This window comes from Mauremys mutica, chromosome 1 (assembly GCF_020497125.1).
Source record: "Mauremys mutica isolate MM-2020 ecotype Southern chromosome 1, ASM2049712v1, whole genome shotgun sequence".
Lineage (NCBI taxonomy): Eukaryota > Metazoa > Chordata > Testudines > Geoemydidae > Mauremys > Mauremys mutica.
Window position 1 is genome coordinate 43744523 of NC_059072.1, and position 17043 is coordinate 43761565.

Here is a 17043-nt window from a genome sequence, read left to right on the forward strand (position 1 = left end):
CTGTGAGCAGCCTTTTCCCTTTCCTGAACAAACCTGTACCACAGCAAGGGGACATGTCTCATTAAAATCTCAGCTGGTGAACTATAGAGCTTTTTCCTATTCATTGCTTTAATATGCCTCCTGGGACCCTGCTTGAATGAAAGATCCAGACTTGATGTTTAAGTTATCCTTTGTTCTTATTTGATTTTTCTTTAAGCCTAAAAGTGTGTTCATGGCTTATTTTTAATTTCTCTAAGTATTCCTAATAATTAAATTATTGGCAGTACATTCTTGCCATATCAGCAATAACAGTGCCCTGAAACTTGGAAACCCAGGTGATAGAGACCTTAAGCAGCCAAATAGATAACAGAGTAATTTTGTTTGTTGTTGTGATGTCTTATCATTGTCAGTCAGAGATAGAAAACTTACTGGTGGTATATATAGTGAGATGTAACGGTAAACTGTTGAACTATCAAGTATCTTTAGATTATTTATAAATGCAGTAACAGAAATAAGCATTCTTTCTCATGATGATCTGCACTTTTTCTTTATTTACAATTCGTGTACATTTGGGATAATGAGATTCATCAGAATTGTTGCTAGTCATGGAGTAGTTTATGATGTGCAATGTTATTGTTCAACATCAAGCTTGTATTACCGTAAGTCATAACATTGGGAAAAGTTTATGAAGCCATAAATGCAATAAAATTATTTTCAGAACGCATCAGGTAGTGTACCAGTCATCCATTGTATATTGCTACAGAGTTAACTTTAGGATCAGGAAAAAGGCATGAATCTCATTTTTAAAAAACATAGACCGTAGTTGAGTTAGTTCAGCAGAAGAAAGACCATAACATATTCTTAAGAGTTACATGTTATTACTAAACATTAAAATATTTTAATATAATTTGTAATAACATTCTGGAATTAAATACAGTAATGATATCAAAACCCAGTGAAATGAAAAGAGGCCAATGTTTGTAGAAGTATTATTTATTTATTTATTTTTTAACTCCATCTCTGGTCAAACTCACTGACAAACATGAGTTAACCAATCTCATGAGTGATTAACCAAAAAAAAAGAAAAAAAGCTATTTCATCACTATAGCAACCAATATTATATAACAGCAGTAACAATGTGAAGCAACCTTAGTAACCAGTTTATCATAATTAATTATGATATCACGTTGTGTTAAACCAAGAAGGATGAATATTAGGGTTTTTTTTTAAATGAGAGAGCCAAGATACCTCTTCTTCCTTAGCTTTAATAGTATGCATACTCATAATGGGGACTTCTGCTGTTCAATAATCTTGAGCTTTTAGCAGAGCTGTTAGAATAATAGGTATAAAAATTGTAAAAATAAATTAGACACCACTAAAGCCTGTAAAAGACTTAAAAACTTACTAATTTTAAGTTGGATGTAGAAACAGTTTATTTGCAGTTAAAAAAAAATACAGCATTGCCCAGAGGTTCTGAATTTTATTCTGGAAAAGTGTGGGAATGCAATTCTCCTGTGGACCACATTCTGCACTTTAAACCACACATATAGTTCCCACTGAAATAAACAGGAATTCCATGTGAGCATCCAAAGCAGAAATTTGGCCCACTATATATTTTGACTAAAGTGAATTTCTTTGAGGTTTACTAAGCCCCTGCCCCGTCTGATGCATAATTAGCTTGCTCTAAGGCATATAATTGAAAGCCCAAGATACAGAAGTCCATCTTCTAAATTTTCTTTTATATATACAAATACATAACATCAAGAAGACACATTTTTTAAAGAACAAGAGAGAGTATACATGTCCTAAATCCCTATTGGCACCAAAACCTCATATGACAAATACCTTATCCAATAGCTTGCATTGAGTCTCTTTAGATTGATAGCAATCCTGGTCTGTCTTCATGTACTGAAATGGAGTTCTGGGACCCCATAACAATAAGTATTACTTGCTTACTCCCTACATTGGACAGTGGGAAGCATCTAAGCATTATGTAACTTGCACAGCATTCATGGATATTGGAACTGATGCCTAATCAATTAATATTTCCAGTCAACAAACCAGCTTCAGTTAGTCAAACATCAGCCTACTCCACATGCTCTAGCGGTTATAGTGGCTACATATAAATCAATAACAATGAAGTACAGAATAAAGCTACAAAGATGGTTATCATAACAATAGTAACATACAGTGTTCTTAGGCCTGGTCTACACTAAGAATGGGGGTCGAACTAGGGTACGCAAATTCAGCTACGTGAATAGCGTAGCTGAATTCGAACTACCCTAGTTCGAACTACGTACCCGTCCAGACGCCGCGGAACCGAACTCCGCGGCTCCAAGGTCGACTCTGCTAACTCCAGCTGCCGAGGTGGAGTACCGGAGTTCGAACTAGCGCTTCCGGAGTTCGAACTATCGCGTCTAGATCAGACGCGATAGTTCGAACTCCGGAAAGTCGAACTCACCGCGTCGACCCGCGCGGTAAGTGTAGACTAGCCCTTATTCTGTGTTTTACTGCTTTTTCTCTCACCAATTTCCCAAGCACAATATGGGATGGATATGCAGGCTCAGTCATTGGGCATAAACCAGAAAGAGAACTGTTCCTAAAATATAGTCAGATGGGAGTAGCAAATCAACAAGGACTACATGGAAAAAAACATGCATTACACCCTCAATGGGAAAAGTCAGGTGATCTGTGAAAACTCAAACAGGACAATCGGGGATTAAGAAATATCCTGTATTATTTGAAATGAAAATGTACTATACATTTAAATACATGATGAAAATAGAAAATACCATTATCAAAATTTCAACATGAGTTCAGCTTATTTTAATCCTCTTTCATTTCCCCATTTTTCTACCTCCTTTCCCCACATATCTCCATTACCAAAGAAGGAAGTCTGTTCAGAATATCATTATTAATGTTATCTATTTTTGGATGAATAGCATGTGATTAATTCATTTTTTGAATTGCTTAATGTTATTGAATTTTAAAGTGAATTTTTCAGTGCCTGCTTTTTTTCTCAAACTGATTTGTGGTTGTCAAGTTTTTATTTGAAGAGCAACAAATGTAGTTTTCTGGATGCATACATTAAAGTCAGTCAGAAATTTTAAATAGACGAGCACTGAAATGCCTGATTTGATATTTGTTCTGCTTTAATGGGGTTAAATTAAACACTGTATTTTTCTCTGATGGTGTCTTCATTTCTTTTTTCTTGCACTTTAGCAACAGCAGAGAAGGATCCAGGTGATTACTATTTGTGTGTATGCATGATTGTACCATTGCTTTCAGTGTATTATATTTAAGTTAATTTAATTTATTAATTTATTTAAATAATCCCAGCATTTGAACCAGAACACAATAAAATATTACAATTAAAGTTGTGCTTGGAGTATAGTCCATGCATTGTTTGCCTATAGTGAAACATACATATGATGTGTATTATTTATTAACAACCTAGATAATTGTAAAATTCTGTAATTTCTGGAGGTTGATACAGTTTTGAGAATAATATTTTCATCACATTCTTCAAACAGAACATTTTGTTTAATTTGAAAAATATACACAGAGGAATTCATTAATAGCTTCTTTGGGTTTTTTTTAATTGACTAAATTTATAATTAAAGGGACATTGTCAAATTACTTGAGACCCAAACTTTAGGTTTTCCGAGTATAAGCTTTTATGAAACATAATGGGCTAAATCCTGAATTTGGCCCTCTGTTTTTACTCAGGTTTTACTCCATTGAAATTAATAGAAGGTGTCCTGAGTAAGGACCTTAATGTTTGGCCCCATGTAAATGTAATTGTTTCCAATAAAACTTTAAGAAATAGGGGGAAAGATTAGTGGCAAAAAATTGTTTAAATTGAAAATATTCTCTTATTTTTGTTTGCAGTTGAAACATGACAATATCTTTCTAATGTCTGAGAATCAGAAAGTGAAACTTATTAAAAACCACAGTGAAATTGACTAGCTTATTTTCATTGATCCACCTGAACTCTCCATATACTGGTGTTTTCTGCAATGTCCATTACCACCCAAATGGGTGCTCCATGGAGTCTTCTGCTTTCCGCTTTGCCCAGTTTGTTTGTTGGGTGTATGTGCGTGCATGCACGCACACACACACACCCCTAAAAATGGTCAGATTGGATTAGCTTAATCTCCTTTCAAACCTAGTTCCACAGTCAAATGCTCTCAGTAAAATAGCTAAGATGTCTTAATTCTGTCTCACATTTCATTCAGATCTTTGTAAACTGCATTGTTACGGAGGAGAGCAGTTTTGAGAGGTCATGGATGGAGATGTCTTTTAAGATCAGGACCGGAAACTTGAACTAGCAACAGGAATCTTGCTCAGTCACTCTCCTGATGGGAAGGGAGAAAGGCCATTATTATTACCTAGATAAAGTGGTGGAATAAAAATGTTTGTTAAATCTTCAGTGTTCACTCCTAGTCTAAAAATGAGGCTCAGTGCATGTCTGGCTAAGAGTATGGTGCTGCCAACTTTTGCAATTTTATCATGAATCCTGTGTATTCTGCATTTTTTCTTAAAGGTCCAGCTCCTAGAGTTATGCAGTTTTGTTCTAATCCCAGTTTTCAATTAAAAAAAAATAAAATTTCTAGTGCTCATGGCTACAGAGAAAGGCTTGAAAATACAAACCATAACGGCCCAACACCACCAGAAGGGAAATAAAGAGAACCCAAAATGTGTATTTTTTTAAAAAATCAAAAATGGTAAGCTAAACTCATGATTTGTGGGGGCCTCACTCATGGTTTTTTGAATACTTAGGGTTGGCAATATTGGATGTGGGCTTGCCTATGAGAAAGACATGGCTACCATGAGGTACCAAAGAACGGATGCTGTGGTAATCGTAGTTCTGTTTATGTGGACACTAATTTCCCCAAGCATGATTAATCTTGGGGATTCTGGCAGCATGATGAACAGTGGGTCTGTCTGTTCCTCTAGGAACTCAGGAGAGTCCTTCTCTGGACTGTAGCCCCTGGGGGTCTTAGGTTTCTTTGCCTTGCAGACCACATTTTATTTCTGGACTGGGGCATCTGAGACTGAAGCGGAACAGGACTGATGTTTTGCCTCCCTTTGTCTTTCACTATGTCTACACCGGTGCATGTATTCAAGTACAGGACTTTGTACATGCTCACACATGTTTCCCAAACCCATTTCAGGTGTCTACATTATGCTGTGCTGCACATGGGTATAACACAGTGTACACATGTATACATGTGTCCACGTTGCTGCTGCTGTTACATGTCTCAAGAGACCAGGTCACAGGTGGTTGGGCCTAATGGTCAGAGCAGGAGTCAGGCCTAATGGTTGGAGTCTGAATGGCAGAGCCAAGGACCGAGACAGAGTTGGAGCTGAGGGTCAGAACCAGATTACCTGGAGTCAGGGAAGGCAGAAGCAGGGCTGGTTCCCAGACAGGAGCGAGGCTGGGACAGGACTGGAACAAGGCTGGGACAGGGCAGGATCTAGGCTGGAATGAGGTTGGGTCAGTGCAGGAGCAGGGCTTGGTGTGAGCTGAGCACAGGGAGGCAGAGAATCTGCTGGCCTGTGCATTGAGCAGTCACTCATCCTCTGCAGCTGTTGGGCTTAAGAACAAGCCAACTGACTGCCTTAGCCAATCAGGTGGTTCTGCTGTAGCCTAGCAGTGCTTATTGGCTGCCTAACAACTAGGCAAGTGCATCTGCAGGTCCTCATCCCTGACAATATGACATTAGCACTATCATTTTGGGCAGCATGCTAGAGTTCTGTGTCTCAGAGGGAGACACCGTAGGAACCGCTTTATTGTGTGCTGTTGGTACTGTCCCCTGCCATCACACATTTGCTGATGGCCATTCCTGATCACGTTGCCCCTCGCTGTTATTCCCTGCCAAACTGGGTGGAAGATATGCAGCAATGGGATGATTATTTGGTTCTGCTTCTGCTCTGTATTGTGGGACAAATAGTTATGCAGTGGAGTAGGCACTTGTTGAGGTACTGGATGGAATTTGGACAGAGCTTTCTGGCAAGTTGAAGATGGCTGACCTTGAGAGTCAATGACAATTTATTCAGCTTACATGGTGTAGCTCATGGGTCGGCAACCTTTCAGAAGTGGTGTGCCGAGTCTTCATTTATTCACTCTAAGGTTTCGCGTGCCAGTAATATATTTTAACCTTTTTTAGAAGGTCTCTTTCTAGAAGTCTATAATATATAACTAAACTATTGTTGTATGTAAAGTAAATAAGGTTTCAAAATGTTGAAGCTTTATTTAAAATTAAATTTAAAATGCAGAGCCCCCCGGACCGGTGGCCAGGACCCAGGCAGTGTGAGTGCCACTGAAAATCGGCTCGCATGCCGCCTTCGGCACCTGTGCCATAGGTTGCCTACCCCTGGTGTAGCTATAGTGAATGCTGGTATTACCATAGTGTACCTTTGGGTGTACTGTCACTTCTGGTTCAGGAGAAGCAGCACCGTGCGGTGGAGTCAGATTGTTTTGGAAACCTGGGATGACCAGCAATGGCTTCAAAACTTCCCAATGAGGAAGCAGATTTTCATGGAACTATGTGAAGCACTTGCACCAAACCTCCAGACTAGACTAGAACATGTTTGAAGTGTCATTAAATCATGTCTCAGTGATGCAGACAAGTTTGGGTGTTCTGTCTAAAATCAGATGATGTTCAGTGCTGGATTTATTGACAGCTGATCTCACATTCATCAGCAGATGGTTGTGTCTGCAATTTGGGAGGGAGGGAGGTCTTCAGGTTCCACTCTCTTGAAGGTTCCTGTTCTCCAGCAGCATAGGAGCTCTCTTGGGTGCCTTATGGTCAAGGAGTTGGCAATATGGCCTGTAAAAGAGAAGTGTTGGAGCCTTAGTGTGTTTGACTAGTGGTCTGATGTATGTGAGGGCATTTTCTGTGTGCATGTGTGCCTTTTGGTGCCTTTTTATTACATATATGTACAATACCTAGCACAATAGAACCTTGATCCATGAAGCCTTGAGGTACCACTGCAATATCAATTATATCAGCAACAGTGTGGGGGTTGCCTTGGTGATGTTCCCAGGATGAGGTCACTTTCCATTTGAGAAGAAGGCTCAGATGATGATGGAAGGCTGTGTGAAGATGACTGGCTGGGGCTCCCTCTTGATGCTAGTGATGGAGTGAGGAAGACAGCTGCTGTGAAGTGGGCTTCCCAGTTGTCCCTTTCCTCAGGGAGGAGAAGTTTGCTGTTTGTTTACTCACTACAGATGCTGTATATGGTGAAAATTAAATTAGATTTTAAAATTCTTTCAATTTTTATAGTGTATACGCAGGTTCTATTCTTCAAGTTGTTGTTACAAACAAGTAAGGACGTGTGTGTGTGTGTGTGTGTGTACACATTATATACACCTCTACCCCGATATAACATGACCTGATATAACACAAATTCGGATATAACGCGGTAAAGCAGTGCTCTGGGGGGTGGGGCTGCGCGCTCCGTCGGATCAAAGCATGTTCAATATAACGCGGTTTCACCTATAACGCGGTAAGATTTTTTGGCTCCTGAGGACAGCATTATATCTGGGTAGAGGTGTATTATACATACATATATTTTATAATTATATTTTATAACATATAATGTGTATGTTTGTACACACACACACGTACAAAGATTTCCTTACCTCTTTGTAACAGCCATTTTATATATATATATATATATAAATATATATACAATATATTTTTTTTAAAAGTACTTTTATTACTGACCAACTGACTTCTAATTTTAAGTGAAGAATATAGAAAAATAGTACAAAGACTTAAAAGAACTGAGCAACCTGCAGCACAATAGCAGTGGTGACAAGTTACGAATAGCAGTTATATGATTAGAATGTGTTTATAGAGTGAATCCTTATACCTTTGCTTTACTCCTCTTTGCTGTACCATTATGGTGTATGTTATTTGTTTTAAGGACATATTTTCTTATGTGCACCACAGACTTACTGCTCTTACTTCTTATTCCTGCAAGCCATTGATATGAGCAATGTAAAATGATGAAATGGAGGGAATGGAGAATAGTACAGGAATTGACTGAAATTATATGGTGTGTTTATTTCTTCATTTTTCTTCGTTATTTTTGTGTTTATCCCTCACTTTGGGTTTTTTTGCACACTTTAAAATAAGTTCATTATCATCCAGCTAAGTCTTAGAGGATAGTGAATTGTTCTTTGGATGCACTGGCAAGTGAATATATTGTGGAATGAATATGAATAAAGCCCTTTGCTCACAGTGAGAAAAGAGTGATGAACAATGTTAGGAAGATCAATTATTTTTTATTTTCTGGTATATTTATCATTTAAATGCATAATTAAATTCACTTTTTTACAAAAAGGGTAGCTGTAAATAAATCAGACAATTCACAGGAATGGGTAAAATGACAATAAATACATTGTGAGGAAAAAGCTTTTTGGATCACACGAAACACTTTTATCCAATGAAAATCACAAAAGGTCCTGAAAAAGATGCAAATACTAATGGATCTTGCATATCTTAATTCTAGATAGACAAATAGGGCCTGCTCCTATTGTAGTCAATGACCAAACTGCTGTTCACTTCAGTGAAAACATGACTGGACCCATAATGTGTATTGGATTTATCCATAACATTATATCTGACATTGTAGCTGAAGACAAGGGAAGACTATCTCTTAGTGATTATCACTGACCTCTTAACTTATGCAATAGATTTTGTATATAGGATCTTGAAATGAAAAGGTGTCCTGAATAAAAGGTATACAGAGGTGAACATGCAAATTCTTTGTGTTATGAGAATCTTTTCTCAGCAGTGTGGTTGCCAGGTTCCCAGGTCTAACCCCCAAGTGCTCTCATTTTCACAGTGTCTCAATTGAACTAAATTCAGAGTGCTTTCCCAGAAGACCTTAGTTAGGTTTTTGTTTTGTTTTGTCTTTTTAATGGAAGATGTGGTGTAAGCTGAATTTACATAGACAGGATGTATTTGCAGTCTGGATGATATTTTGCTTAGCTCTCCTATGTCGTTGAATTATACAGAAAACCCTGTCTGAATAAAAATGAACATTTACAATAGCCAATACACCATGTAACTTACTTATACCATATGCCATTCTTTATAGCGTGGGCTGCTGAAATTCTCATAGCTGTAGATACTTTGTTCAGGCAGTATAATTGCTATATTATAGTGAAATAGCAGCAACCTCCATATTAAGGTTTTCTAACACTTCCCATTATAATTTTTTCTTCCAACCATTTTAAGAGCTCTAATGCCTCCATGGTTTGCAGCAGAGACTTGACATTTTGCTGAGAGATGGTCCTGGGAACAAACACACGTTTTGCCATCCCCATGAAAGTGTCATGTTTATGCATGTCAGGGTTCCCTCCCTACTCTGAACTCTAGGGTACAGAGGTGGGGACCCACATGAAAGACCCTCTAAACTTATTTCTCCCAGTTTAGGTTAAAAAGTCCCCAAGGCGCAAATCCTTCCTTGTACCTTGGATTAGTTAATGCTCCCACCACCAAGTGATTTAAACAAACATGTAGGGAGGGCCACTTGGAGCCCTACCTTCCCCAAATATCCCCCCAAGCCCAACACCCCTTTTCCTGGGCAGGCTTGAGAATAATCCCCTAAACCCCTCACCCCCTTTCCTGGGCAGGCTTGAGAATAATCCCCTAAACCCCTCACCCCCTTTCCTAGGGAGGCTTGAGAATATATCCTCACCAATTGGTACAGGTGAACACAGACCAAAACCCTTGGATCTTAAAACAATGAAAAATCAATTAGGTTCTTTAAAAAAGAATTTTAATTAAAGAAAAAAGGTAAAAGGAGTACCTCTGTAAGATTAGAATGGAAGATAGTCTCACGGGCAATCAGATTCAAAACACAGAGGGTTTCCCTCTGGGCAAAACTTTAAAGTTACAAAAAGAAAACCAGGAATACCCTCCCTCTCAGCACAGAGAAAATTCATAAGCCAAAATAAAAGTAAATCTAACGCATTTCCTTGCTAAATACTTACTAACTCTATAGGAGTTGGATTGTTTGCTTTTTTGATCTTGCTCTGGCCAAAGCCGCATGGAACAGACAGAACAAAAGCCTCCACCACCCCTGATTTGAAAGTATCTTGTACCCTTATTGGTCCTTTTTAACCCTTTACAGGTAAGAGGATTTGGTGCCTCTGTCCAGGAGGGATTGTATAATACAGTATACAGGAAGGTTGTTACCCTTCCCTTTATATTTATGACAATGCACAAGCAGCCTTAATACTGGCATATCCTAACTTTTGAGTACTTGACTTTTTGCAACCGTAAAAACATTCTTCTAATGTAGCTTTTTTATATGTAAATATATATTTCTGAGGTAATTTTATGAATTGTCATATTAATAACCAGTAATATTTGGCATATAACTTGATATAAATTCTCTGTGTAGTAATAAACATATCTTTTTGATTAAGGTCTGAGGTATTAGATGAGTTTACTGTACTAGTTCATAAACAGGGAGCCCACTCCAATGAGCAATATGGAAATGTGATCTTCTCCATTGCCTTTTCCCTCCCTTTCAACCTCCATGCTGCTTAGGAAGAAGATGACGCCATTCACACACAATGAATAATGTTTTATTTACATTGTATTTATAATAAAGCAACCATTCATCACTTACCCCATTTATTCTCCCTCCTCAGAAATGAATATTTTTGCCCATAAAGTTATTTAAAACAGGACTAGATTAGGCTCTACCCCCTGACTCAGAGGCTGGATAAGAGCTTTTAAAGTTAATTTTTTAAATAAATTACTCACCATTGGGATTTGGGGAGGCTTAGCCTGTCTTATGAGTGCTACAGGGGTTGAGGATGTGGGACTAAGTTTCAAATGGTTGGGAAGTTGAAGGGGCCGTATTTGTTGTAGGTATATGGATGTTCCTTGAGGGTGCAGGAGCCAATCAGACTGCAGAGATTTCCATGAAGTCTAGTTCTTTTATTCATTATATACATTGGATCTCTTCTTCCAATTGGATACCGTTGTGATGGATGTGCTATAAGAACCTGAAGAGAATGGACTAGGGGAAAATCATACCAAAGGCTCCTGTAGACTTTGCAGCTGTTCAAAAACATACCATATATATCATGCACATATTACTCTTCAGCCAGTCAAAGTGCTGAGGTCTGAAGTAAGTGTGAACCCCATGCTATAGTGGGTCAGTAGTAGCACAGCCTGTGTCTGCTTAATTTGAAATAAATTCACAGGTAATATATCATTAGAAACAAGTTTTCTAAAGGAAGGGAAACATGTAAATGCCCTCAAAGCTCACAAGGATCTATCTGAGGAAAAACAAGAACACTACAAACATTATTGAAATTGAGGAGGCAAGTAGAGAGTCACTTGTGCAGGTGGTTAGAGGGCTTCATGGTGATTTAAAGCTCTCAGTGCATGTTCATTTCACTGAATGAACAAAGAAAAATCAGTGACCTGCACAATCACATAACATCGTGTTGTTGGACTCTGATTACTATGCAACTAAATGAAAATCAAATGAGAACATAAGAAAACACTCTCATCCTCAGCTTATTCATATGGATCTAAAGTTTGCTATGTTTATTTATACAGGGCTTTATTCCATTGAAATAAAATATTCTGTAGCCACCAGTGGAACCAAAGATTGACCCAGAACTAAGCATTTAATTCTTTTTCACTTTTGAAGAGAAATTAAATTATAAAAGGAGAAAATTATAGAGCAGTAGTGTCAGTATTGCCAAACTCAAGCATTCAAAATTGGCTTAAAAATGATGGGATTTTAAAAAATAATACATTTTGTATTCTTTTTTATTTGCCTTCCAGTTTTTTAATCTTTAGGGTTCACATTTTGAAGTTTTTTTCTTCAAAATCATGAGGCCTAGGAAATTTTTTTAATTGAGAGCTGAGATCCTCATGATTCGCATGTGACTCCAGGAGCTGGGGCTCTAAAGAAATAATGGTAATTAAGTTTTTAATAGAATGTTTTAAGACCCTTGATTTACAAAACCTATTTAACTCCTAAGTAATAATCATGGAGTCACTGGTTACAGCTCCATAGTTAAGGTTGAGTTCTGTTTTTCCTTAAAGCAGGAATTCATCCTCTTTGTTTTGTAAGGAAAATGTAGTGTATCCTTCTTAGATAAATAGTCCTTACCCTTTCAGTACAGAATTAATTTTTTGAGAATGTACAAGAAAATCCATCAATTAGTTTGAGTTAAGAAATTCAGCATCTATAGCAGTTTTTACTTGATTCCAAATGAGCTTAACAATTAAATAACAGAGACTTCAGACTTTCCAGGTAGTTAAAATTAAATGAAGTCCTTTGAATAAACTATATTTGAAGAAATTAGGCTGAGATTAAGCTAAAATATTAATGATTGTGATGTCTAATTCTCTAGGCTACAGACAGGCTCAGGTAACTCTAAGGGTATGGCTACACTGGCGAGTTGCAGCGCTGGAAAGCCTCCACCAGCGCTGCAATTAGTAAGTGTCCACACCTGCAGGGCACTTCCAGCGCTGCAACTCCCTGGCTGCAGCGCTGGCCGTACACCTCACTCAGCATGGGGAATAAGGATTCCAGCGCTGGTGCTGCAGCGCTGGTCATCAAGTGTGGCCACACACCAGCGCTGTGATTGGCCTCCAGGGTATAAGGATGTATCCCAGAATGCTTTTATAAATTACTCTCTTTGTTTTGTTATGCAGCCTCTCTTTGTTTTGTTGTGAACTCTGAGCTCTGTAGCTCCGTTGATCCCGGAGCTGTTTATCTACAAACACAGCTCCTGTTTGCTGTGATCAATCTGTGAACAATCAAATGAGATAATGAGGCAGGCAGGGAGGGAGTGTTTGCTTGACAGAAACAGCGGGGGCAGAGGGGAGAAAGGGAGTAGTGTTGGCTGCAGGCTGTTTGCAGTTAAGAGTTAAGGGTAAGGGATCGAGAACATGTTCTGATTTTTCAAGTCAGGAAGCTAACACACAGTGTTGGCTCCAAAAATCCACTCTCTCTCTCTCCCGCCGCTCCCTGTCACACTACGCCCCACCCCACCCCCCTCTTTTGAAAAGCACCGTTGCTGCCACTTGAATGCTGGGATAGCTGCCCATAATGCATCACTCCCAACAGCTCTGCAAATACTGCAAATGTGGCCACACACCAGCGCTGGTAGCTGTGAGTGTGGCCACACACCAGCGCTGGCCTTGCACAGCTGGATGACCAGCGCTGCAACTACCAGCGCTGCAGATTTGTAAGTGTAGCCATACCCTCAAATGCAGACATTGTAACATCAGAGGTAACCCAAACAATTGCCATCTTTCCTACATGTGCATGTACAGTTGTGTTGGTTGTGGTGGATTCTGAGAGAGAGATTTGACACATGAGTGAAGAGTTGGTAGATGATTTGGCCTAGCTGTCACTGCTTTATAAAGATTCTGTGGCTGCATAATAGCTTGGGCATCAGTGTTTCAAAGGCTCCCCGTGGCACTGCTGTCATGGCTCTGCTGTTCATTGATGCAACACAACCAGGAGAACTGAGGAAGAATCACAAGGGGAGCCCTTCACATAGTTACAGTCTCACTAACACAGCTCTCTAAATTAATGAGTCAATTGCGTACCAGATTCAGCTGTTTCAGCTGCTCTGGCTATTCAAAGCAGCTGTAAACCCATCTTAAGTGGACAATGGGCTCTGGCTGCCTTGTGCTGCTCTAATATACCGGTGACTCTACCCTTAAAAGTTATTTATAAAAATAGATTTAAGATGGAGAATCCATGTCATCAAATTGTTAGATATAATGCACAGTGATGTTATTTTTGGGGTTCAGAATTGTTTAGTATTTGTAGATGTCATTTTTATTAATTATTAAAAACTAAGGACATTCCTAGACAAAAAACTATGTGAAGATGTAGTTAAGTTTGAGAGGACATACTACTGACTTATGGAAAGAAATAAACTGCTACGGTTCCCAAAATAACCTTAACTCTGCCCTGTAGGGACATTATGCAATAAACATACAATTGTTTTATATCTTGCAGTCCCAGATTAGATAAAACTGATTTTAACACTATTTGAGTTTTTTTTCATATTTCCCCTTCTCCTCCTTCCCCACTCCCTCATGTGGCATCACTAGTTTGTTGTTAGGGAATATTATTAGAATACAAAATGGTAAAGATATTAAACTGGAAAAGGTTTGTGCCTATGGTAAACATATTTCCCTAAAGATATCGCAACAAGAAATGAGTTATGTTTAATTCACAGTAATTATTTTATTTCAGTTTATTTTAAGCACTCCTGTCTGTAGTTCCATAATCCTAGAATATCTGTAGCACACAACTGAAATTTAAAATCAAAAGGCATAAATGTATTGATTATAAAATAATTTTGGTGTAGGAAAATTAATTTTTTCAGCCTCAGAAGGATCAGTTCTTGGTAATTCCATTGGAAGTGGGCTGTGTTGGGATTTTTGAAGACTCAAAATGTCTCTCCAACAGGGTTTTATAGTGTTGTGTAACAATGGACAAGTTACTTCCTCCATCTGTTCCTCTGTTTCCCACCCCATCCTTTCTGTCGTGTATTTAAATTGTAAGCTCTTCAGGACAAGGACTGTTTCATACTACTTGTTTGAACAGGGCCTAACACCACGCGGCCCCAGTCTTGGTTGTGACCTCAAGACCATTACTATAAAATACAAAGTAAAGATCTGTTGCTTGGTCTTCGTCTGTCTGAGGTGTCACATACTGTTTATCTTATGAATTAGTTGCTATGTTAAATTATTCCTTTTCATTGAAAACTATAGGAGGAAAAAACAAATTCACATAGCTTAAGATATCCCCTTTTAATACAGTATAATTTTTTTGACAGTAGGTGGAGGTAGGGGCTGCCTGAAACAGACAGACTGCTTTTTAAGTAGGCACATCCCAGCCTAATATGAGTCACCAGTAACACTGGCGAAAGGAACCCATCTTAGGCCTGGTCTACACTAGGAGTTTATGTTGAATTTAGCAGCGTTAATTCGACTTAACCGTGCACCCGTCCACACCAGGAAGCTAATTAGTTTGACCTAGAGGGCTCTTTAGTTCGAATTCTGTACTCCTCCCCGACGAGGGGAGTAGCGCTAAATTCAACATGGCTATGTCGAATTAGGCTATGTGTGGACGGAAATCGACCTTAGTAGCTCCGGGAGCTATCCCACAGTGCACCACTCTGTTGACGCTCTGGACAGCAGTCCGAGCTTGGATGTTCTGACCAGCCACACAGGAAATGCCCAGGGAAAATTTGACACGCTCCAGCGCCTTGTGGATGTTCTGCAGGACCGCAGGCAGGAGGACAGAGCCCCCCTGCACTGTATCTGCAACCGCCCTCCCCCGCCACAAAGTCCCAAACCCCCCTCACCCAAAGTAACAAGAAGGAGGGGCGACAGGGGCCGTGAAAACTGTCACTGCACCCCTGCAGAGTGCACAAATACAAGAAGGCTCTCATTCCCTAAATGTTGAGAAGTCCTTCCCTTCCTGGCTCAGCGAAGCCCCAATCCTAGTTTCATCCCCTAACTGTGTAGTTGATTATTAAAAGTAGTTTGCTGTTAATTACTATTTCCGTCAAGTTTTTCTACAGAAGACTGTCTGTGAAGGGGGGGGGAAGGGGGTTGTTAATTGCATAGGACAGTCACCTTTACCAGGGTACAGACACGGGGGCAGGATCAACAGCAGGTCACACACACAGTGCAGTCAGTAGGCACCCTGGTCGGTCTGGGAGGTGTTTTCCATGTTCTGTGTGGGCTGGGGGTACGTGACTTTGTGGCATGAGAGGGTGGTTACAGAACTTATGCAGCGGTCCTTGTCCCGGACCACAGAGCCACGTAGCAGGAGAATCTGTAACCGTCCTCCCCCGCCACAAGGTCACATAGCCCCCGCACATAGAGTCCCAAAAAGGAGGGATGGCAGGCTCCGTTGAAACAACCAGTCTGGCACTGCAGACCGCTCTAGGAGCAGGAGCCTATCATTCCTCGAGTGTAGAAGCGGTGTTAACATCACTGCACACCCTACCCACCACAGTCTGCGTCCCTGTTTCAACCCTTTAACGCGAATTCATTAATAAAGAAAACGTTGTTAATTAACAATGTTCCATTAACTTTATTTTTAAACGTGTGTTGGAAGGGGGGAAACGTGATGAATGGGGTATGTAACCACAGAAGAAAGTCAACAGTAACTGAAGCAGGGGCAGGTTCAGCTTCTCTGTTAAGAAACTGAACAGTCACAGGTTACCCTGCTCCCTGAGGAACCTAGCTTTCAAAGTCTCCCGGATGCACAGCGCTTCCCGCTGGGATCTTCTAATTGCACGGCTGTCTGGCTGAGCATAATCAGCAGCCAGGCGATTTGCCTCAACCTCCCATCCCACCATAAAGGTCTCCCCCTTGCTCTCTCAGAGATTGTGGAGCACACAGCAAGCTGCAATAACAATGGGGATATTGGTTTCGCTGAGATCCGAGCGAGTCAGTAAGCTCCTCCATCTCCCCTTGAGACGTCCGAAAGCACGCTGAATGATGACAGTTATCCAAGACCACCCTCGACACATTTTTCCCCCCAGCATGCATTGTGGGGAAATCCCAGAATTCAAATGGGCAGCGGGGACTGCGGGAACTGTGGGATAGCTTCCCACAGTGCACCGCTTCCAATGTCGACGCTTGCCCCGTTAGTGTGAACTCACAAAGTCGAATTAGTGTCCTTAGTGTGGACACACAAATTCGACTTTGTAAGGTCGATTCCACAAATTCGAATTAAGTTAAATCGAACTAATCTGGTAATGTAGACATACCCTTAGGGTTTTGTATCGCCACTTATCACTGTACTATCTGAGAGTGACTCCCAGTTCCCTGATTTAATCAACAAACCATGCTCCTTTCTCTTTTGATCTAGTGGCATTCCATGGAGTTCATATCCTTTGAGACTTTTCACTCCTATGTGAGATCCTGATACATGCATCTGCAAAACACATACAAAGAAAAAAAAAGAAAATAGTGTAAAATGATACATTGTATAATATAATCTTAGTCATGGCTGCTTTTATGG

General features: G+C 39.8%; 1 protein-coding gene across 13 annotated transcripts in view; it reads left to right on the plus strand.

Moving 5' to 3' along the window:
- The window catches only part of CADPS2 (calcium dependent secretion activator 2), a 548645-nt gene that overhangs the window by 400244 nt on the left and 131358 nt on the right, over nucleotides 1-17043 (plus strand). For 8 of the 13 annotated variants that reach the window (XM_045031264.1, XM_045031306.1, XM_045031338.1 and 5 more), the window contains exon 17: nucleotides 3202-3222. The exons of the other annotated variants lie outside the window; for them this stretch is intronic. In XM_045031264.1, coding sequence (XP_044887199.1) covers nucleotides 3202-3222 — 21 coding nt within the window. The remainder of the gene's footprint in view (nucleotides 1-3201; nucleotides 3223-17043) is intronic. 13 annotated transcript variants of the gene reach the window in all.